Source organism: Trachurus japonicus, chromosome 6 (assembly GCF_045865225.1).
Source record: "Trachurus japonicus isolate A0001 chromosome 6, Traja_1.0".
Classification (NCBI taxonomy): Eukaryota; Metazoa; Chordata; class Actinopteri; order Carangiformes; family Carangidae; genus Trachurus; species Trachurus japonicus.
The window spans coordinates 14,489,787-14,512,446 of record NC_140912.1 but is presented as its reverse complement, the minus strand read 5'-3'; the positions used below and the strand labels follow the sequence as shown (position 1 = coordinate 14,512,446).

The window sequence follows — 22,660 nt, the reverse complement described above, 5'->3', positions numbered from 1 at the left end:
CTTTTAACCATCGTTTACACACTCTGCCCCTGTATATACCTCTGGCACAGAGAGGCTCGGCTTCAGGGTGCAGCACTGGATCACCTGAGGAAAAAATAAGAGGCCAAGTTCAAGTCTGACTTATTACTGGCAGAGCATCAAACTGTCCACATGAGGCTAATTATCAGCAGTCCTGCAAAGGTTTGAGCTATTAGCTGTGGAGGCCAGAGAAAAAAATAAAAATAGAAAAAATGAATGTGGAATCTCATTCTTGACCAAAACATCTAAATGGGAATCTCTACATACTTCAAGGTCTGGACTGTGAACTAAGAGGGGGAAAAAACACATCTACTATGTCCATATTTGGTCTGGCTTACTTTGCCAAACCCTCCAGTAGAACATATTTCTCCAAACATCCAGTGACCCCTGTGACTAAACTATGAAGGATAACACTGACATCTGCTGGAAAGAATGTAGCATGACTGTTATTTGCTCCATTACATCTACATGCATTGATATGAAACATAATAATCTTAATGCTACAGGTTGTTTGAAACTCTTTATTTATTTATTTTGTGAATACAAAAAATACTTTTGTGACCAGATAAATATTATACATACAGCATCAAATCATAAAACTAATGCAGTCTGTTAAAGAAAGCACAACACCGATTCATAACAGAGCTAGTAACTTTTTCTATTTCCATTAATACTCAGACAAATCAGTTAGACAATATATTTCAGGGTATTTCTGACATTTACTGATAAAAACCTTTTTTTTTAATATAGTGATTAGACAATGAAACAAGGAAGTTATTCAGTCCAACATTTAAGAGGGACTCAGCGTAATGAATTTCAACATTTCTTGACTTCAAACACAAATTGCCACATGCTCAAGGAATGCAGTCTAGTGTTAGTCTTCCAATATGGTCTCCTAATCCTAAGGTATCCACAGATGCCCTTTTATATCAGCATTATAATATTGTAGGCAGGTAGGTCACCAGCCAAGGCATTGTACTGTATGGCAAAGGACTAGGTGTCAGTTTATTAAGACCCCTAAGGGCATAATGTTCTGATCCAGAGAGGAAAAGGCTCAGGCTCCCACCCAGCATGATCTTCAGCTGCTCACAGGGCAGACTCAAGTAAGGCACTCGTGCACAATGCAGACCAGACACTGGCGTGGATAGACTGAGATGAACTGCTTAAAATTTCCAATATATTACACATTACTATACTCAAGAAATGAAAAAAAAAAGAAATAATTGAATCAGTTTCCTCAATCAGAGCTGGAGGCCATTTCCTTCTAGTTTGTTAGGAGAATGTCCCACATTTAATATAATGGAAGCGTTAAATTGCCTTCTTCAGTGCGTAAGTTTATGAGCAACTTCAGTGCATAACGTTTGCTTGTTCCATTCAAGAGCCCAAAGCCAAATACCATTGCACACATCCAATAACAGCACAGGCTCTCGTTATCATTATCTTCTTCTTAATGTATTGCTATAGACACTCCGTCTAAAGTAGAAATGCCTTTACCAGGACAGGGCAGTGACTAGTGGGAAATAACTGAATGTGTGTGAGTGTATAGTACAGCGGGCACCAAAACCAAACCTGGCCAGTGTTGATGGGAGAGGAATTAAAACATGCAGACAAGAGAGAACAATCATGACAAATAATGTAAACATATATTCCTTTAGACAGCTGTGGATGTGGATGTTAGGAGAGAACTCGTGGCTGGGTAACACAGAGTGGCATGACGTAAGAGGAGCATGACGTATTTGGTCACATATAGTCCAGATTCTCATAAACAACACAGATTACACCTGTCCACTCGTAAATAACTACTTGCTCTTTAGAAAAATTAGTCAAGAATAAATATATTTATAGCTATCGTTGGCCAGTGGTCTGTTTTCTTTTTCTTTATAACTTGTCATTTGCACCAATCACAACAACTCACTGTTTGGTGCGAAGCTAAACATCAGTTCCATCAGAATCTGTGGTTTCCAGAGGTTTGCTGGATTAACAGCAAAACCATAATTTCACATTTTTATTAGTAAAATACAAGTGCCTTTCCTCTCTACACTACTCTATTGGTTAGTAGCTTCATTGATATGTATACACATTATGGTGCATGCAAGCCAGTGGTGACATGAGGCATAACCCCCCCTCCCCCTCCCTCCTGCCTTTTTCTGAACCCTTTGAGGTTTTTTTTTTTTTTACGTACAGAATAGAAGCTATGGACCCTTAGGTTTGCTCTGCCAGTTGCAGAAATATCATCGGTTTATCGTTGCTCTGAACCTTCAACAGTTATAACACATTCAAAGATTATAGAGGATTTCTGCATTCATAACATCTTCAATTCATGATTGTAACAGTCAGAAATGCTCATGATGCTGTAACACTCACAAAGCAATGATACATTTATCATACAACTTTATCGTACTGTCTCGACTTGCTTATATTAACAGTAACAGCTTCCTCCTCATTGAATGTCAATGTCACCCACCGACAAATACATACGCACGTGATGCACACACACATACACACATACAAATACACTACAGAGCACAGGCACTTGCTTTTCTCACCAAACAGGCCTGTTTCAAGTGCTGTATATTCCTCGGTTATATGAGAGTAAAGCAGCCATCGGCAACATCATCCCATGACAAGAGGGTCTCATCAGCGCAGCACACATCCTCCCAGCTCAGCCAATCAGCCCTCATCCTCCCTCAACTCGCTGGGCAGGAACTTGTACTGCTGCTGTCGGATCTGAGCCAGCTTCTTCCGGGCTTCCTCCAGCTCCCGTTCCTTCCTCAGCATCTCCTCCTGAGCCGCAATGATCTGAGGAGAATGGGAACAGATGACAGAAAATGTGCCTTTCGCTCATCCTAATCCCATTCCTGTGGATAGCTTGAAATGAAAAACCTGCTCTACAGCTGCACTGTGCTCTGCTGACACTATACAACCTGTTAACTCATAGTATCGCAGAAAACAGCACCAAACAGCACTATATACTGACACACAGTTGCTTAAAAGTCAAGATTACATGTCAAAAGCGTCTGAATTTGGGGCACAATGTAGAAATCGGGCTGCCGTTTTCACAGTGTTCACCAAATGTGGATGCAAGCAGATGATAAAAAAACACGAGTGTTCAAGAGTGTAGTGGGGGAAATGGGGGATGTGATTTTTGCACAAAATATAAGCCTACAAGGTCTTTTTTGTGTTGGTGTATTTTCAATACATCATTTCTTACATTGTTATTTTGTTTTCAGATAAAAATGAATAGCAGCAGCAACAATAAACAATTTCCTTGAAATTATATAGTTATTGTTGGGCTTGTATAAAAAACTGATAAATGATCAAGCACAGTCTAAAGTGTTTAAAGACACAGTGTTGTCCACAGCTCCCTCTGAGCAACAGTGATCAGACATGAACGAGACAGCGAATCTCTCCGGTCAGACAAGAGAAACTGACGAGCTGAAGCCCTACAGGCACACACACCGCTGACTGGGACAGTAACTTCATCAATCAAGCTGAAAACTAAAGCTTCCTGTAGCACCCCGGAGGAAAAAAAAGGAGACACACTCACATCAATTACTGTCAAATTTTTCCAAAGATAAAAAGGAAGCAACTTATCTGCTGTAACAGAAAAATGCTAAAAGTCTTCAAGAGATGTGATGTTTTTGCAGCTGTGGGTGTCTGGTAAACCTGGTAAACATCTTTGAAATGAATGAATACACAGTACCTACAGCAGATCATCACAATTTCAGAAAAACCACTGTGGCATTTCGGCAAATCAGCGAGAGGTGCAAATGTGCAGTAAAAAGGGCAAACTGCACAAAAGGGATTAGTTTTGTTCCATGTTTCTCAAAGATCTTATAAAGTTTTGTCTCACCTGAGCTATGCCTCCAACAAATTTGGTCTTTACCACCACGCTATCATCTTCATTCTTGTCAAATGCTGCTTTCTGAGCCGCCTTCACCAGGTTGTCTGAGGCTCGCTTCACCGCGTTGCCTGCAGCCTAAAAATAGCAATCTCAAAGTTAGCACACCATCCATGTACACACACACTTTCGATGGATACGTTATGACTGTGTGTCAGCTTTACCTGTAGTCTCCTCATGGCTTCAGAGTCCTGGTCTGCCTTCACCTTGCAGGCCACCAGCAGCTGAGCTGTGGAGGCTGCCACCTGTTTGGCTGAAGAGATGAGCTTCTCCTCACTGGCGTGACCCTGGACTGAGGCGTTGGCCGCCTCACACAGGTTACTGGTGGCTGCTGCTACCATACGTGCCTACAGAAAGCACAAAGTTCAAACATGCTCATTTTGTTTTCAATCTGGGTTTAACACACAAGGTTATACAAGCAATTTTAGCAACTTACTGCTGATATGAGACCCTGCGACCACTGGCCATCATCCACTGCATTGGCTTGATTGGATCCCACCTGAGGCAGGATATGTAGAAACATTATCAATATTGTGACATTGACATTATTAGATGTAGTATGTTCATCTCCCAGAGTGAATGTTTTGACTGACCTTGCCTTGTGCCACTAGTTCTCTCTGAGCTGCTGATGCAGATTTAACGAGAGCACTAGTAGCTGCAGCGATGGACTTGGCGGCCTCTAAGATCTGCTCCTCAAAGTCCAGCGTCTCATCTGCCTGCTGGGAGGAAAACCACATATGAACTAAGGCAGTCAGGGGTGTCAGTGTCAGACTTTCACTACATGACTATTATATAGGCCAAAACAATTCATGATGATAATATTATTGGAAAATCCATAGAAATTTTGAGGGGGTAAATTCATAGTCCATATCTGTACAAGATTAAAATGAAAACAGCGATTACACTAAATGGATAGTGAAAAAGGCAACTAGGTGAACAGGTAAACAAAAGACCACAAAGCCTAACATCTGCCATCACAATATTCAACATGTGTATTATTACTTACACAAAACTATAGAAAAGATTACTGCCTGTATACGTTTGCTTATATAGTCTGAAATTTCCATCAATTCTTTGACTGAAATACAAATTATTATATTATATATTATATTATAATAGACTGTACTTGAGCTCATGAAATATCCACTATCACAAAAGGTCTTCCTCCTGGTTTACCCCGCAATAAAAAACCAAAAAAACAACAACCAAGAAGGACATGACCTCATGTCCACAATGGTAGCTACAACCCTGAACATAACCTGAAATGTTCAGGTTTATCTTGCACACAAAGCACAATTGAAAATAATAATTTTTCAGTGTTAACAGACTGTAATCTAGATCAATCCAAACCTGAGCTAAATACCAGACTGGAGTAGTGTATGAGTTCAAGGGTCAGTTAATAATTGGCCATCTCTGCCTCAGGAGTGAACAGCATTTGATAGAGCTCCATAAACACATAAGGCACACGTGGCTGGAGACAGGGCGGGACACTGTAGGAATATGTTTGATATATAGTTGGACTGAATAACAACCTAATATATCAAACATATCAGACAGAGCCCTGCAGAGAAGGCTTCCAGGTCTACAACGAATCAGAGGGGGGGATGGGGACGGGGACGGGCACAGGGCAGGGAAGCATGCTGGGAGCAGGAGAACCCACCCCCATCCTTGCAGGGTGGGAGGAATGAAAGAGCAGAGAGGAGAGGAAGTAAAGAGAAGGAAGAAGGAGAATTCAAGCTGCTCTAGACGAGTAAACCAGTGTTTGATGGAAGCATCTCAACACCTGCACAAACTGGTGGATTATACACTGACTTGATGTCTCTACGAACTGCAGCTCTTCGCTAGAATAAAAATCATATACTATGTTGCTTCTGTGTTTTTGTGAGACACTAATTTGTGGACTGCAAAACTTGCAAAAGCTTAACAACAAAAAATGAATGCTTATTCTATGAAAAACGTTTCTGCAGTTAAGCGTAGTTGTAGGTTGAGAGATCAGTGTTATGCCCCCTTTAAAAATGCTATTTGGTGGAGTTGCTTCCTGTTACATCACTAGAGGGAGACACTGACATCTAAAAAGAGGAAAAGCCTTTCACTCACTAATCCCCTTTTCATAAACGCAGTCTGTAGCTGTGGAATTATAGTACGAGACAGAGCATTATATGGTACTTATTAAAACTGGGGTAATCTAAATAAGGAATCCTTCACATCATACAGAGGGTGGTACTGACAATCACTGAGCACAGGAAACAGGTACGTATAGAAAAGTGGGGAGGGGAAGCACTACAGGCACACAAGGAGGAGCTCTAGGATCCAACTATTCAGTCTCCAGAGACAGATACACACAGGACACAATCATCATGCAGTAGCACACCACAAAGACAATCCTATTTTGCATACAGAACAATGTTAAAAAACAAAACAAAAAACTTTCACTTTCCAAAAGCACTATCACTACCATCTCCCATCTTTTGTCTATTTTCTCTGTGTATTATGTGGTAAAATTGGTTTGTTTTTCTAAGAGACCACCGCAGCATTGGAGGAGATGAACAACAGGCTGAAAAAGCCTCCATGAGTTTGGTTTAGAAATGAGGAACACTGCAATAAAACAAAGGAAATAAGTTCAATAAGACAGGGGCCCACTCCTTTGGAAAGGGTCACAACAGTTCATCACACATTTGAACTCGCTCCAACACAAGCTCGAGGACCCAGCAGTGTAATTGCGTCTCTTGGCAACGCAACTCACAAAAAAAAAGAAAAAAGAAAAAACGTCCAAAAGTGTGTTTGAAGAAAGTTTTCCAAGCGTTGTATGTGAGGTCACTGGACCAGCTGTCTGACTCAACACAGTGTGTGCATCACAGACGCATTTTTTCCCTCCTTTAATGATATCAAGATAGCAGCTCTGTGACGGGAAAAGATGACCCCACCAAAGTCGGTGTCACCTTTTCCTACCTTCGGCCCACACAGACTCCCTGCTGATTAATCGCAGAAAGCCGTGCGTGGGTTTGTGTGGGTGGGAAGGATTGAGAGGGGCACTTATACCTTGGGCTTGGCCCTGGGTTTCAGTTGCTCTAGTTTCTTGGCTGCAGCTTCAATGGACGCCGCTGCTCCAAGGAGCTCAGTCTCAGCGATGACAGTGGGGTCCTCGGGGTCCACACACTCTGATCCTGAAAAAAAAGGGATCCACATATGCCCAGATGTTGGTTACAGCATGCTGATATCTAGCACAGGCTCACAAAGGAAACACCAGAGCAATACTTCTGGCGATAATATTTTATTTTATGTAAACACTGAGGTTTGAGGTCAACATTAAACTTGAACCAGATGTTCTTCTTCATGCATGCATTCACACAATCCAGGTATCACAGAGAGGCTAAAGCTCAACTTCCTTCAAATGCACCAAAGCCCATGAGGTGTGCACGCACCCAAAAAAACAGTTTGCAATATGACAGCAATGTTTCAAAGTTAAATAAAATAAACTAAAACTTAGAATACGCGCACATTTGATGGATCTTTGTCTTTTTATAGGTTTTTAAGTGCCTATAAACTGGAGATGTTTGGGAACAGCTTGGTAAAGCAGATGGAACGATGTTTTCATAGATTATGTCGAGCTCTGGGGAAATCTGTTCTGCACCCCCCACCACCCCTGAAAGCCGACCATTCCTCTACCCCACCCCACCCCACCCCACCCCACCCCTCCTTCTGACTCTATGAAAGGTGATCTGAGGGAACAAAAAACACCACATCCCACTTACCTCCATCTGAGGCGGCGGGGAAAGAGCAAGGGAGAGAGAGGGAGAGAGCACATGGGACATTAGAGAGGTGAAGTGGATAGCCCCACTGGGTCTCGGGCTATACGCTGAAATCTAATTCTCGTCCAAACACAATCTATTACGCCTGTCAGATGTGGCACTGCAGTTTCTACAGGAGAGACTCCAGTATATCTGTGTCATAACCATCCTACAGAGCTTCATCTGGAGCAATTTGCAGGGCAATCGCTCTGCGGCGCGATTTCAATATTCTAAAGTGATTTTCATGACCTATCTTTATTAGGGACGCAGACAGGTTTGGTGGCTTCACTCAGTAACACTATAATATTATGCACGCAGAAGAGGATTAGCGCTCCTTTGACTAATCTCCAACATCGCCACAATCCTGTCGTTTAATATATTGGGTTGGGTCCCAATGGGAATCCCCTTGCTTTTAATCTCACGGTATGCTGCAATTTCAGCTTTCCTAGTTTTACACTGGTGTGCGTTTACTGTCTCCCAGTCATCCTAAAATTTAAATCTGCTGCCAACAATTTTTGGAAAGCACACGACCTTCTGTAGAAATCATGCCTTTCAAATGAAATAACATTATACTGTTTCATTGAGTTACCAAAGACTTGGACTGCTAAATATACACAACTTTCATGTGTGTTAAACGGTCCATAAAATCCTGACATCAGTGCGAACGAGGCCACGGGTAACTAAAGTTTGTCAAGCCGGACTCTTGTTTGTGTACGTTGTGTAAGAGTGTGTGACAGTGTACATCAGCAGTGTGTGTGGCCTCACCTTTCATGGCCTCAGCTGTCTGGACGAGCTCTGTCACACACGCCGCCACATGCTTCGAGTGTAGGGCCAGCTGCTGCTTCTGGTCCGGCGTGGGTTTCTGTAACACCTGAAAACACACACACACACACACACGGTTGTCCTTTAAACCTACCTAGATGTGAAAATTAACACTTATACCTGCAGCTAATGGAAACTGACAGTCATGCACTCCCTTCCAGCGAGTCTATTAGTGTTGCCTAGATATGATCTTTTTTAAATTATGGATCTTTCCTTTCTTTAAAGTTAACTAACATGGTTTCAACAGTATATTCTTTCTATGAGAACACAAATTCTAAAACACAGTGTTGTTGGTTTACTACATGATTTACCTGTAACTAATTATGTTAATTAGATGATTCATTACGCACAAATCAAGTGTCATACATGTCAACACATGGGAGTATTATAATGAACTAGGAATTTCATAAAATCTATGTTTTGCTCCTCAATATACAACCTTATGCAACAAGCTGCTCAGAAATTAAATAATGTCCAAACAAACATGGATGCCAACAAACAGACTGCAGACATAGAGGCACATTTCAACAGCCTGCAGTCTTGTCATTCATGCTTAACAATAGCAGTCATTCAAAAGACCTTCTTTCCATTATCAGTTCATAGTCATGAGCATGGGTGACAGGAAGCCAGGAGAGATTTGTCAAGCATCACAGGATATAATCTTGTAGATAAGACCTGTGAGATTTCACTTGGTAGTGGTAAAGACCAGGATCCACCCATCCACAGCTAGAGACATGCACATGCACACATGCATAGGCCAAGTCTGTTATTTATTAATTCATGACACATGCTTCTGACTCATTCTAACCTGCAGCACTTGCTCCAGAAGGTTGATGTATCCGCTGGTGCACTCAGAGCCGTACTGCAGGGCCCTCACCCTCAGCTCATCCCCCACTTCTTGGTGGTGCGCTGCTTGCTTGAAGGGGGAGAGAACACAGATACAAAACATTGTTCCCAGTAGAAAGTGAACATTTAACAGAGGGCTTGATATCACAGTGAAAATGTACTGTGTGAGGCCTCCATATTATTTTACTTGTGCAGATGATCCCATTGCCAATCACAAATCAAATATATTGTACGGCTTATAAAACAAATCTCTTAATTCTGTACTAATTTGCTTGTAATGCCTACAATGCTCTGTCTTCCCTCCGTTTTATCTTGTTGCAGCCGCTCTATGGTCACTGAAGGACATGCTGACTTAAAAATGACTGAGTCACCACCAGTGGGAGCAGCCATAAAGTGGACGAAACTCTAATGTCCTATCTGCTCTCAGCAGGCCGGGCCCACATGCTCCCTGGCAGCCTGGTGCTGTCTGTGTGAGGCCCGTTCTGGCAGGGCGGTGTGGATTAACACCTTGCAGGTAGTCAGCATATCGGAGATGGCTTTGCGGCTCAGGTTGGCAGTGGCGATCACGTCCTCCTGCTGGGCAGAGTTGCCGGCAGCCACCGCCTTGGCCGTTGCTAGGGTGATGCCCTTTGTCATGCGGATGAACTCCTCGGGCGTGGTCGGCTTGTCTGGGACGTCCCTGGACTGGAACACCTGACATGATGATGGACAGGAGACACAGGTGGTTACAGGCCTGACAGGGGCACAAACATTTAATATAGATGGGAACGTCCTCGTAGAAGTGCACATGAATGCTGTGTTTATTCTGAGAGTGTAATCAGTGCAAACAAAACCCTGATATGGGTAGCAGTGTAATAAGTAGTTAGTTAGACTGTGTTGAATTTGGCTTCAGCTGCAGTTCTTGGTAAAGCCTCCTCTCGGGCTGGGGGTTCTCTGATAAGGATTAGCAGTAAATTACAAAAAAACAAGCTCTTGAAATCGCCTTCCTGTTTGACTCTGCCTGTGCCTGCTATCCAGACCCTGATAAGAACAAGGGCTGTGAGAAACCTGCAGGGGCTGAGAGGGAAGAAGGAAAAAAAGGAGCTGGACAGACAATAAAGGAAAAAGAAAGAACAAAAAGCCTCCCTGTTTTGTTCAGAATAATAGACATAGATATCCCTGACCCTCTTTGGGCCAGCTTTGCAGAGAGGATGTGCCTCATCAGTTGACTCCCAATAGACCACAGAAGAAGCGCTTCAGCCTGTCAGGCACTCTTACTGTCAGCTCCTGCTTGATGCACTCAATGGTGGCCTCCAGTGCCCTCGTCCCGCGAGTGGCTTCATCCTCCACTGCCTTGACTGTTTTTAGAAGAGACGTCACATTGGTCACCATGACCTGTCAGATAAAGAGGAGCAATAATGAGGCTCACAGTCAAACCAGGAGGTGGAGCTCTTTCTCCTCAACTGCTGGATTATTATATTGTAAAAACAATAAAAGGGCTTCACTGACTCCATCACAGTAAATACTGGTTACATGTGCTGAGGATGCTGCTGATGGAGAGGACTGAGGGATTTATTTCAAAATTAAAAGAGGCTGATTTAGTGCTGGTGGTACTGGCAGAGTTTATTCAATGGCACCTAAAGTGGAAAGATACAGCTCATGGTGACATATTCTGTTCTGTCTACGCTGCATTCAGCAAAGTGCATATTATTAGGTTTGGAATTTGAGCACCATTATGGCCAGGAGTTTGAGAGGTTCCCATTTGGAGGTCACCATATGTTGGAAGAACAAAAACAACCTGTCCACCCGAGCAGGTCTATGGGTGGCCCTAATTCCATTTAGATGAGAAAACATTACACACCCCAAGCGCCACTTAGATGAGATGATAGGCGAGAGAAAAATAAATAAATTAACAGAGGAAGTTTGCAGAAGGGGAAGAAAAATCAAGAGGTTCACAGTTATCTGATTCAGTGCTTTCATCTTTCTTTCTCTATTGCAGTGACCGGAGCTGCGATAAGGTTAGACACAAAAAGGTCTGATCTCTAGTTTTCATTCCTCGGCAGCTTGGTGAAGTGGTAACAACAATCAAGGGCAAAACAACAATTCTCATCTCTCAGGTTAGTTCTCACTGACCTGCCACATGTCTTTCCTCTGCTCCAGTCTTCATAAAGAAAATGCATTTGTACAATTTCTCTGAACCCCCTTAATTGTTTTTTTCTTTATTATAATAATTCACATACTTTATAGTGTGGTTTTCTTTCCAAATGTTGATATTGTAGCTCTGTGGTAATTCTGTCACTGCTTTTTCTTGCTTCTTTTTACATGTACCACCAACTGCATGAGTCATGTCTTGCTTTTTCACCTCAACCAAGGACGCTGGGTCTTCACCCGGGTCTGTTTATTTATTTGAGAGCAGGAGTATGCAAAAGTGCTAATCTGACTGGCACGAAGCATGGTTGAGGAATGGAGGATGGGCCAGGAGAGAACCTATTAGATTTTAATAAAGGGGCAGTTCCTTTCCTCACTTTCCTGAACAATGCAAGATATTCTCTCCAGTTTGTCAGGATGATGATTGATGGAGATGCAGATCACAATGTGGTGGAAGAGCCTGAAGGATTGTTTGGTCTTACAGTTCTCAGTAAAGCAGATTAGCCTTAGCTCTCTCACACAGAAATATGCATCTTTGTAACAAGTCCACTCCTACAGACAGATAGGACGGAAAAGGTGAATAAATCCACACACTGATAAGAACAGTCACATCGTTCTTGTAAAACAGCAACAGCACCAGATACAGCAGTAAAACAAAGACAGGGTTTATAAAATACACTTCAAGCTGCCGTATTGTCTCGGTGAGAATGCATCAGCTGAAAAATAAATTACAGATAAGCTAAAGCAGATATGACAGTCGTTTGTTTGAGCGGTCTATCCTTTACCTTGGCAGCGCTCTTTAGCTGATACATGGACGGGTCGTCAGCTGGCTTCCCCGCGGCACATTTGGTGGCACCGATGAGTTCGGCCAGAGCCTTGGCAACATCACGCACCGCGTTTATCAGAACCACCTGAGGAGATAGAACAGGAATCAATACGGCACAATGGTCAGAGTATAGGTTTATCAGTGGTTTCCTGGGGAGAGGATTTAACACTGGAGCCCTTATCACTCCCACCTAGTCATGATACTTCAGACTTAGTGCAGGGCAGAGATAGAGGCATTCACACCAGGGGAAGAGGAGACACAATGTGTGTATCGGATGAAACCTCAATTACACGGAGAACGTGACGCAGGCTGCATAGACAGATAGAAGTCATTCATTGTGAATGACTGATATTAGAGAATAGAGTGACGACAAAGAATCTTAATGGCAGAACAAAGCTCAGTGCCACTGAATTAAAAAGTAATAACTGAGCTTAGTTAAAGATTTTAATCTTTTAGAAAATTAAAGCATGCAACTGTGACTACTTATGGCTGAAACAGCTGTGCATCTATTAAACATCCTGTAGTCTAAATGTATTTTGGATCGTGATTACCTGTGTCTCAGGGTCCTCAGAGCCCATGCTGGTAGCTCCCAGTTTGACCACCTCAGTGAGCTGGGTGATGGTCTTGGCCGAGGACTGGGCAGCCTGAGCCAGTTTCTCCTGGCTGGACGCGGCTCCGGCAACCAGCAGCTTGGTGTCCTCCACCAGCGCCTTGGCTGTCTTCAAGATGCTCTCCCTGAGGGACGGGACACATTGTGTCACAATCTGCTCCACAGTCACACTCAAGTACGAGCAATATGAAAGGAAGCTGTTGCTTTTCGTAACAGAATGCGTGTTTAGTACGGACAATTTTCAATTTGCATTCATTATGTGAAATGCATCTCGGTATTCTGCACTATTGGCAAACTGCTCTCCTCCTGAGTGAGTCATCAACAGAAAAAAGCAGCTCTGGTGTAGCAGTGTAAAAACCTAGCAACTGAAATCTTGAAAGCCATTAATCTATGGCCTGTTTTTTACATTATCCAATACTGCTCTTTTTCTTTCTTTCTTTTTTTTTGAGGTTCTCATTTAACATCTTGTCTAGCTCTGCTTCTCTTGTTTGTGGCAAGGTCGTTGCACCTGTGGTCAGCAAAAGACTCTTCATTCTCAGGGTTCAGTGTTCCAGCTGAGGCGAACATGATGGTGGTGTCCAGGTCAGCAATGATGCCAGACACAGCGCTGGCTGCTGTGATGCAGGCCTGAGTGCCTTTGTTCCCCGCCTGCAGTGCTGACAGCACCAAGGACACCTGGAACATGTGAAGCCCAGTATTAGATATGCAGCAGAGTCCTTCAAACATGCTGTTTTCAGAGGTGTAAAGACAGCTATAAATAACCCCAGTTTCTGCATGCATTGCAACTGTTTAATGATTAAACTGTTTTTTTTTTTTACTCTTCACAAAATGTTGGTGTAGCCTCTAAAAAAGCAAGTGAGCGAGGCTGTAAATGTTTACAGTGAAAGATCTGGACAGAGCTGCAGGATTAAAGCAGGAAGCTGGGACTAGTGGAGAGAGCAGGGTTAAGTATGCATTAAATCAGAGTCTGCTGCACAATCACATTAAGTCAATGAGCCTGACTCTGCAAATCACACAACTCCCTTGAAGACTGGCATCTGCCCATCCCTTCTAAACAAATGGACAGTCCTGAGAGGTACATTTCAACAAGGCCCACGCTTCAAGTATCAACAAGCGCAACACCACAAATTATTCCGGTTAGATTGAGCCTTGAATCAAGTCGTAGCCTCAGAGTAGAGATAAATTCTAATGTGTGAGCAGCACTGGTGAGCTGCTGCTGCCAGGGTCACAGCAGGGAGATGTTAGTATTATTAGTAACCGCACAGTGTGAGGGTGGTCAGAGGGCCATGCTCTTGTGACCTGCATGATTAGTACTGAAGACCCAGTTATTAATGCCTAAAATAGCATACAATACGTCAAACCCTCATTCCTCTAATGCTGAAACTAAAAAAAAAACAACGAAAAGCATACGTATTTGGAGTGGTATAGCAACAGTTCTTACAGTTGCACATGCTTATATGTTCTCGATCACTTTATGTAAATTGGGATATACTTTACATACTGTATGGCAGCGACGCTGAGAAATGCATGAAATAGTTTCATAAAAATGCTAATGCCGAGTTGATGCTGCCACCAAACTTCAAACAGCAGAGATGGCAAATTATGACAGCAAAAATAGACTCCTCTTTAAAAGTCAAAATTAAAAAAAAAAAAGAAAAAAAAGCTTTCTTCTGCAATAGTTAGAGATGCTGCACCAGTTTCAGTCTTCATGGCTTACCTTCTCGGTGACTGCGCGGGCACACTCGATGAGCTCCCTTTTGGAGAAGCTGTCAGTGGGGCTGAGCTGCAGGGCTCCAGCCTTCTGGACCAGGTAGATGCAGCCATGGCCCAGCTCTTGTACCCGACACTTAATCTGGAAGCTGACCTGAAAGCACAGCCCGGGGATAGACTTACGCTTGGATCTATCTTCTCATTTGCACCCATCTTCTTATTTGTGTCACTGTGCTACACAATCAGAGTCTTGTACTAAATTGGCACGTCTCTTATCCAGCCCGTGGATGAAAATGATTTCAAGCACCCTCAGAGAGGCAGTGCTGGCACTACACCTTTAATTTCCAGACTGAGTTTCATGGGTGGGTGGTACTTCATTATAAGCATCACTATAGGCTTTTAGACTTGTAGAGGCACAATGTCGCTATGGTAACCAGCAGGGTTTCCAGCAGCCTGTTATATACAAGATATTGATAAGAGTTGTGTGCTTATTAGTGCAATGTTTACACACACTGCTGTCCTCTGGACTACACAGAAAAGCTTTAAGAAGAGAATATGTGAGGAGGAGAATGATGGAGGCCGGGGGGATACAATATATTTCTGTTTGATCTCACAGTGTCGCGAACAGTCTCACAAACTTGTGAGTTTATATATCCGTGAGCATTTTTTGGAGTAAAATTCAGACTTAAAGGGATGGTTCAACATTTTGGCAAATTGGCCCATTGCCATAATCCCTATAGTCATAGCAGTAGGTTTTTTAATTGTCGGTGCAAGCTATTTTTAGAGCGGCCGAGCCGCTACGCTACGGAGGCTAATAGGATTTCTTGGTTTCCCTCATCAAACTCATCAAATACACAATACAACAACTCCAGAACGCTCTCGTGGACAAGTTGTGACCTGCACACTCACCACGCTATGAGATAAAAATGGAACGCAAAGGCAAATGCAGAGACTGCTTGCCGAAAAACACCAGCGGTTTTGCATGAATTTACCTCGAAAACAACTCTGTTATTATCTCATAGCGTGGTGAGTGTGCAGGTCACAACTTGTCAATGAGAGCGTTCTGGAGTTGTTGGATTGTGTATTTGATGAGTTCGATGAGGGAAACCAAGAAATCCCATTAGCCTCCGTAGTGCTCTGAGCAGCTCGTGGCTCTGCTCTGCCGTTCTAAAAATAGCTTACACCGACAATTAAAGGTAACGAACCTACTGCTACTGTAAGACTATAGGGATTATGGCAATGGGCAACTTGCCAAAATGTTGAACTATCCCTTTAAGCTAATATTCCAGTCTGAAAATCTAGGCAAAGAAGAGTAAAGAGATTCATGGCACAATGTGCTAAATCTTTCATGTGTGTGATTTGCTCCTACATCCTCTGTAATACGGAGGGTCTGGCCTCTCACCTCCTCTGGCTCTGCAGTGGCTGCGGCAAGGCGTCCTTGGTGTGTCAGCTGTCCATAGTCCACCGTCACCTGAGAGGCAAGGCCACCGAGCTCCTCGGGGCAGGTTACCGACTTGGTCATCTGGCAGCAGAGAGAACATACATCATCAGCAGAAGCAGATTAATGTTTCTCCAGTCCTACTGACAAATATTGTCATTGTAGATTGGAAAAGTAATGGAAAAACACAGAGTCGGACATGGCTATCCCAGCTGCATTAATGCACTCACCATCTCCTGTGCAGTGATGGCAATGGCCTTGGAGAACTTTACCATGGTGGTCTGGTAGTCCACAAAGGATCCCTCAGGTTCTGGGGGTGTTCCTTCATCCAGCTGTGAAGATCGACCCTTTAGTACTTACAGTATCAATTTCAGGGCTGGCAATACAATATATTTCTACATAAGGAGTTTATATGTGGTGAAAATTTTGTTTTTGTCTGATAACACTTCACAAGTCATACTAAAAAAAGAGATTTTGATGAATTATTTATCAAATATTCATACCATTTTCAAGGAGTGGTCTAATAGCTTCATTAAACCTGCGCTGATAATCAGTAAATTTTGGCATAATCCGCACATGGATAATAAGTTCACACCAGTCATTTCTTCATTCTCTATTCTTTCATGAATGCATTTTGCATATTTGTATGAAGATGTTACAATACTAAATATAAGGAGATTTTGGTTTTCTAGGTTGTCACACAATGAAGGAAAGGATTACCTTGGTCGATCATCTGCTTATTTCTCTTGCTTTGTCTTTTGATGCAGGTTCTATAAAGAAACCATCCCACTGACTTTCTGATCCCCCTAAGACGGCTTTAGACCAAATTACAACCCAACCATAAAATCAGTCTTTTTACACATACATCTGTATTATCATATATATTGACCGATAAGTAAGAAGAAATGACAGTGGAGTATAGAAATACCAAGGATATCTGAAGTACCTGTTATATAGTTGGCTGCCTGAGAACACTGACAATTTTATCTTTCAGCTAATGATGACATTTGATCATGACCAAATTTAAAGAACCGAAGTTAAATTTACACACATAAAGTTTATTATAACTGCAACCCGTGTGGATGTTGCTCACAAACACATATTGAGATCTAGATATTTCTCTACATACTGAGAATTTTTCCACACTACAATATCAAGTCTTCAGTTGCAAATTTTTGTCATTAATAACCAGCTGGCCTCCAAACTCAAAGTGATTAATTTAAAGCAGATATCAGTGGCAGGGCCGTTTCGGCTAATGCTGTGTTCAAGGCAGGCTTTTGAAACCGTAAGTTACAGCTTCAAGTCACAACTACGACTTGGTAGCGTTCCAGGTAACCCGTAGCTCGTGTTTTTACCGTCCTGTTGTCTGTGAAAGTTCCCTATAACGGCCACTCGTAACTTCCGACCCGTGAACTCGTACCAGATCGAACTGGTATGACTTCACAGGAAGGAAAAACACAAAGTACGAGTTTCCTTGAACGCACCATGAGTTAGCAGCCCCCGCCCTTGTCAGGCATCAATTGGTCCTCGTGCTACGTCACCACATTCACGCGCATCCCTTGGCTGCACACACAGCCCTTCATGCCGTTCTCTCCCCTCATTGGATAACACTTGTATCCCACAAGGAAAATTTTCTCCTCGGGTTACAGCAGAGCAGAGTGACGGAGAGACTCGTGTTTAGGCTGAAATACTTCATGTAAGTGATTGCTGACGGAAAATAGGACTATTTAGGACTTATATTAACAAAAACATTCCACTGATATCTGCTTTAAGAAGCAGCTACAAAGATAAATCAAGCTGTGCTGGCAACACTAAATCTGAACACACACCATTTGGTAACCCAAGTTCTTTTTATTGTACACTATCACTTGTTAATTGATGTATAATTTCTTAACAATTAAAAAGCTATTAGCGAGAGCATATAAACCTTTTTTATGCATGCATTCTTGTTAAGTGTTCCGACTTTATATATGCTAATGGGGTTTTAATGGTGGTCGCCTTACTTGGTTGAAACGGAGGGCACCATAAAAAAAAAAACATGAAAAGAAAGTAAAAGTAAAAGTAGAGATGAAATCTGAGCCAAGTGTGTATGTCTGAGTATGTGTAGAACATGGTCAATTATTAAACACACTGTCAACACATTGACATGTCCCCCAGCAGGATGAGTGACAGCCAACATCACCAGTGGGCTATATGGATTTGAAACGTGTCATCCATTGGACTAATGAGAGTCACTGACAAGGACACTCTCTCAGCAGCAGACCCACCGTGGAGCTACTCTTGCAGGGAAAACTCATTTTGTCTTCAGACAAATAAGATAGGGAATAAGTGCCAACCTGAAATCCATTTAACACTACCTGTGCAGACTTCTCACAGGACGGTATCACACATGTAACACACACAAACACATTCGTTCTCACCCTGCCCATGGCCTCGGCGATGGACTCCACCATGCCCCCGACCATGCCCCCCTCACTGGCTGCTTCATTCAAAGTCACCATGATGTCGTCCACAGCCTCCTTCATCAGCTGGGATGCCTCAGAGATGGCATCGTGGGTGTGGGACGCCTGGGGACACAGTCAGCTGATTAATGCTTCTCTGACAGTCTTGGTCTAGCCAGAGGGAAATTCATCAGCTTGACCACAGCTTCAGAGCGTCCCGTCCCTACAGCTGGTAAGTAGCATCTCACTAGAGGACATGACTGGATTCTAGCTGCTTGAACCACTCTGTAATATTTCAAATTTGAATTACAAAAGTTGACAGTAATATGCAATACATCAGAATATAGTTACCCAGTATTAATAAAAATAGGGTAGGGGCAATTCAGTGACATGAAAGAAATTCCTCACAATGTAATTTTATTATTTTCTGAGTTTGAGCAACAGCAGAATCAACCGTGAACACGATTAGAAACTGTGCAGTGAATGGGTTTTAAAAAATGATCACTAAAATCTGAAAAAATCAATTCTAACACTAATAGAGAGTCATAAAAGCTGAGGACTCCCGTGGCTTTGTTCTGTATGAGAGGAACAAATGACTTATGGCTGCGAGAGGGACATATAACAAAGAATTACAGACACTGAGGCAGAAGGAAACACTTCATGCTCAGCAGTAAAGAATGGCTCAAATCTCCTTAAAAAAACGTCATACTGGAAAAACATGGCTACATGACGGTATTACTGTATTGATCTACTCACAGAAATTTAGCCAACTATCACAGATCACCCTTAAAATGGTGATCATGCTGGCTTAACATAGCATAACATAATACCTTTGGATTCCCCCCGCCTTCCTTGGCAGCGTAGAGCATCTGCAGGGCGGACTCGGACAGGGTCTTGGTCTGGTCCAGGATGGTCATCTGCTGCTGGTGGTCAGGGAACTTCGAGGCCAGGCCCACCGATGCCACAATGAGGGGATCGAAGTAACTGGCCAGCTGAGTCACCTGGGAGAGCAAGTTTAAGAGAGCTGTCTGAGAAAGGATTGGCTCGCAAGACAGAAAACAGAAAGAATGGATCTTTCCTCTAAATCCAGAGGGGATGAAGGGATATATGACCAGACCAGCACCTTGTGTCCTAGTTGGGCAGCCTCGCCTCGGGCAGCAGTGGAGACAGGATCAATCAGATGCCCAATCTCCTGCACCGAGGATGTCAGCTGCTCCTGGAGAGCCTAGCGAGTTACAAAGGCAGAGAATTACGGTATAAGTCACAACAGAAAGACTACAGATCCCATTAAGTTCTCTCTCTCAGAAAAGATAGAGCTGATGGGGTACTTGAACTCACTTCCATGGAGATATCATCTCTGCAGGGCAGAGTCTGACCGACGGAGGCTAGGGAAGCTTGCTCAATGTCCCGGATACACTTATTGATGTTATCAATGGAGTAATCACACTCCCTCTGTCCTGGTGCCTTGTCCCTATCACCAGAAATATTGAACAATTAAAATACATTTCTATATCTTTTGTACAAATGAATATGCTGAACATTTTTTTATCGCTTACTTGAGGAAGGTTATAACAATGTTGACTGCAATTGAAAATCTTTACAGTAAATTTAAAGCTATAAATCACATTAGCATAGTTTAGCTTGGGTTAGCTTATTTTAGCATGAAAAATGTCTATTCTGGTTTTGCACCCCAAAATATCAGCACTTTGAAAGCTTAATTTTTAAAGTGTTATATCTAAACAGTGTACATTATGCATGTCCAAGCTACAGAACATACAAAACGGTGTATAAAAACTACTGCTGTGGTTTTAGAGGAGGAACTTGGCTGGAGCAGTGACTTCCTGGAGTTTTGTTATTGCTGCGAGGTTGCCTGGCAACCAGAGGACACTAGTTCATACTCCAGTTAATCAGCTGCTGATTTTAGCTGTTTAGTTTTGGTTCAGCAAAACAGGGGGGGAAAGGTACAGTACTTCATAAAATGCTTAACTGTTCACTGACCTATTACAAATCTATTACTAGGTAAGGGGAATCCAGTAGCTACTGTATAAGCTAAGTCTTAATAGTTATTAAATGTTTTCCTCCAACTGTGAGCAAACCTTTACAAGCTTGATTCAGGGTTATCCTGTAGAAACAGGAGGTTGTGGGTGGGATTAATACAAACCTGATGGAGGTGATGAGGCTCTTGATGGAGTCAGAAACTGTCCTGGAGTGGCCCGCTAGTATGGACCAGGTGGGAGGATCTTTGGGGTTGAGGACCAGTGAGCGGGCCGTTTCTAACAGGTAAGTGGAGCTGTCGAGCATGGAGCGGGCTGACTGTACAATAGGCTCCTGCGCTGCTGAGCCCTGTGGAAACGAAAAGATTAGTGCAGGTGAAACAACAACCCAGGTAACAGCTCAACAACTAAGAGGTGGCCACATTGGTATGACAGAGTTGTTAATATTCCTTGACTACCTTGGGAAGATCAAAGGTGTGATCAAAGGGAGGGATGAGATTAGAAAGGCAGCTTTACACAGATGCAGGAAGAAACACCTTCGGTCTTTATGATCCGAGCCAAAGCCTCCCTCGACAATTAGATTAACAAGCAGAAGATTAGAGCAGCTGTGCTGAGAGAGTGCCGTTAAACACTGCCCTCCAACAGATTACAGCCATAAAGCTTTTAGAGGACTGTGCGAGAACTGTTCTGCTCAGATTGAAAAATAAAAATCTCCTTGAGTCTTTTCATGACATCAAAAGAAAAGGGAAAATTGAACCTCAATCCAATCCCCCCCACCCCTATGTTGCTTGGCTGTACAAACCTTTTTGTGTTGGCTCATATAAAAGTGCCTGTTTCAAGAGGGTAAGCAAGTCACAAACACAGTCATTAAATCTTTCTGAAGAGTGGCTTCAAGATCCTCTGTGGGATGAGTGGAAGAAATTTACAAATGGGATGTTTCTGAGAACAGAGGACATCATGAAAGATTGCTATTCATTCTCATTCAGTTCAGGCATTTCCAACTGTAGGAGAAAAATGAAGAGAACATTTTAAGCAGGGTATTACAAACAGTAATCAAAATGGATGAATACCTCATTGCTGATCTGAGCCGGGATGCTCGCAAACTCAGGGTTGCTGGCGAAGGTTGAGAGGTTTTCTACAGCCTCAAGGAGGGGGGCTGTGGCAACGCGGCACCTGCTCCTGTTCTCCTCAGAAAAATCCCCATCTAAGGCCTGAAACCAGACAAGGCCATTTGAATATGTGTCCATTTCTGGTTGTATTTTTGTAAATAAGTGAATTATACACACTTTGACAGCTTCTCACTCGACGAAAAAAAATGCTGTAACAAATTTACACTCAACGTTTTGATCAGTTGGGGAGTTGACCTTGATGGTTTTGACGAGGTTGGCTGTGGTGTTGGCCACCTCTTTGGCTGACTGCACAAACTGTCTCCTAGCCACAGGGTTGGAGGTTTTAGAGGAAGCCAGGCGGCAGGCATTACAAAGAGCTGAGGTGTGTTTGGCTACAATTGTTGCTGCTGACAAGACCTGGAAAAACAAATACTGTAAGTTAAAACTGTAAAAGTGTAAAGCTGTAAAAAAAAAAAAAGAATCTGGTAACATGTGCAGAGTATTTACAATGCACAGGTTGATTTTAACTGTTCCAAACGAAATGAGCCATTTAATTGAAGTACAGTCCCTATATCCCCATCTCCCAGCCTCTGATTCTTACCTGTGAGGGGCTACTGGCTGGGTCCACTAAGTTCTGACAAGCCATCTGTATAGCCTGGTGGGCCCTTGCAAACTGGATAGGATCCACCAGCCCTTCATGGCCTGACTGACTATTGGGATCCGACACACCTACAAGATAAGAAGCCTGCAGAAAAACAGAAAGACGGTTGTACTAAAGCATCCGTTTGCACTAGACACGTCTTATTGTCCTGCAAGGCTACAATTGCTGTCACAGATAAGCCAACACTCAACACACAGTCCACATTTTCTGACATACATACACAAGTGCATGAATATGTGAATAGATACATACATAGATTCATATTGTATACATGATGCATAATAGGGGAGCTTTCTGAGGGAAGATAAGCAGTGGGAACAAAGGAGTCAGTGTGCCCTTTTTCTAGAGACAGCAACTGAATCTTGCATG

At 42.8% G+C, this 22,660-nt stretch overlaps 1 protein-coding gene across 4 annotated transcripts in view; it reads right to left on the bottom strand.

Moving 5' to 3' along the window:
- Positions 1–525: 525 nt before the first annotated feature.
- Positions 526–22,660, bottom strand: part of tln2b (talin 2b) — an 82,474-nt gene continuing 60,339 nt past the window's right edge. Inside the window, exons 34-57 of one of the 4 annotated variants that reach the window (XM_085779122.1) lie at positions 22,232–22,375; positions 21,862–22,047; positions 21,592–21,732; positions 20,689–20,870; positions 19,866–19,998; positions 19,651–19,752; positions 19,358–19,528; positions 18,507–18,653; positions 16,317–16,418; positions 16,051–16,170; positions 14,656–14,802; positions 13,447–13,613; positions 12,880–13,063; positions 12,288–12,413; positions 10,633–10,749; positions 9,883–10,068; positions 9,338–9,445; positions 8,473–8,578; positions 6,959–7,083; positions 4,513–4,638; positions 4,356–4,418; positions 4,084–4,266; positions 3,872–3,997; positions 526–2,817 (exon numbers count right to left, since the gene is read on the bottom strand). In XM_085779122.1, the coding sequence (XP_085635248.1) occupies positions 2,689–2,817; positions 3,872–3,997; positions 4,084–4,266; positions 4,356–4,418; positions 4,513–4,638; positions 6,959–7,083; positions 8,473–8,578; positions 9,338–9,445; positions 9,883–10,068; positions 10,633–10,749; positions 12,288–12,413; positions 12,880–13,063; positions 13,447–13,613; positions 14,656–14,802; positions 16,051–16,170; positions 16,317–16,418; positions 18,507–18,653; positions 19,358–19,528; positions 19,651–19,752; positions 19,866–19,998; positions 20,689–20,870; positions 21,592–21,732; positions 21,862–22,047; positions 22,232–22,375 (3,321 nt within the window). In that variant the 3' untranslated portion in view covers positions 526–2,688. The remainder of the gene's footprint in view (positions 2,818–3,871; positions 3,998–4,083; positions 4,267–4,355; positions 4,419–4,512; positions 4,639–6,958; positions 7,084–8,472; positions 8,579–9,337; positions 9,446–9,882; positions 10,069–10,632; positions 10,750–12,287; positions 12,414–12,879; positions 13,064–13,446; positions 13,614–14,655; positions 14,803–16,050; positions 16,171–16,316; positions 16,419–18,506; positions 18,654–19,357; positions 19,529–19,650; positions 19,753–19,865; positions 19,999–20,688; positions 20,871–21,591; positions 21,733–21,861; positions 22,048–22,231; positions 22,376–22,660) is intronic. The other 3 variants (XM_085779123.1, XM_085779124.1, XM_085779125.1) reach the window with 3 other exon arrangements.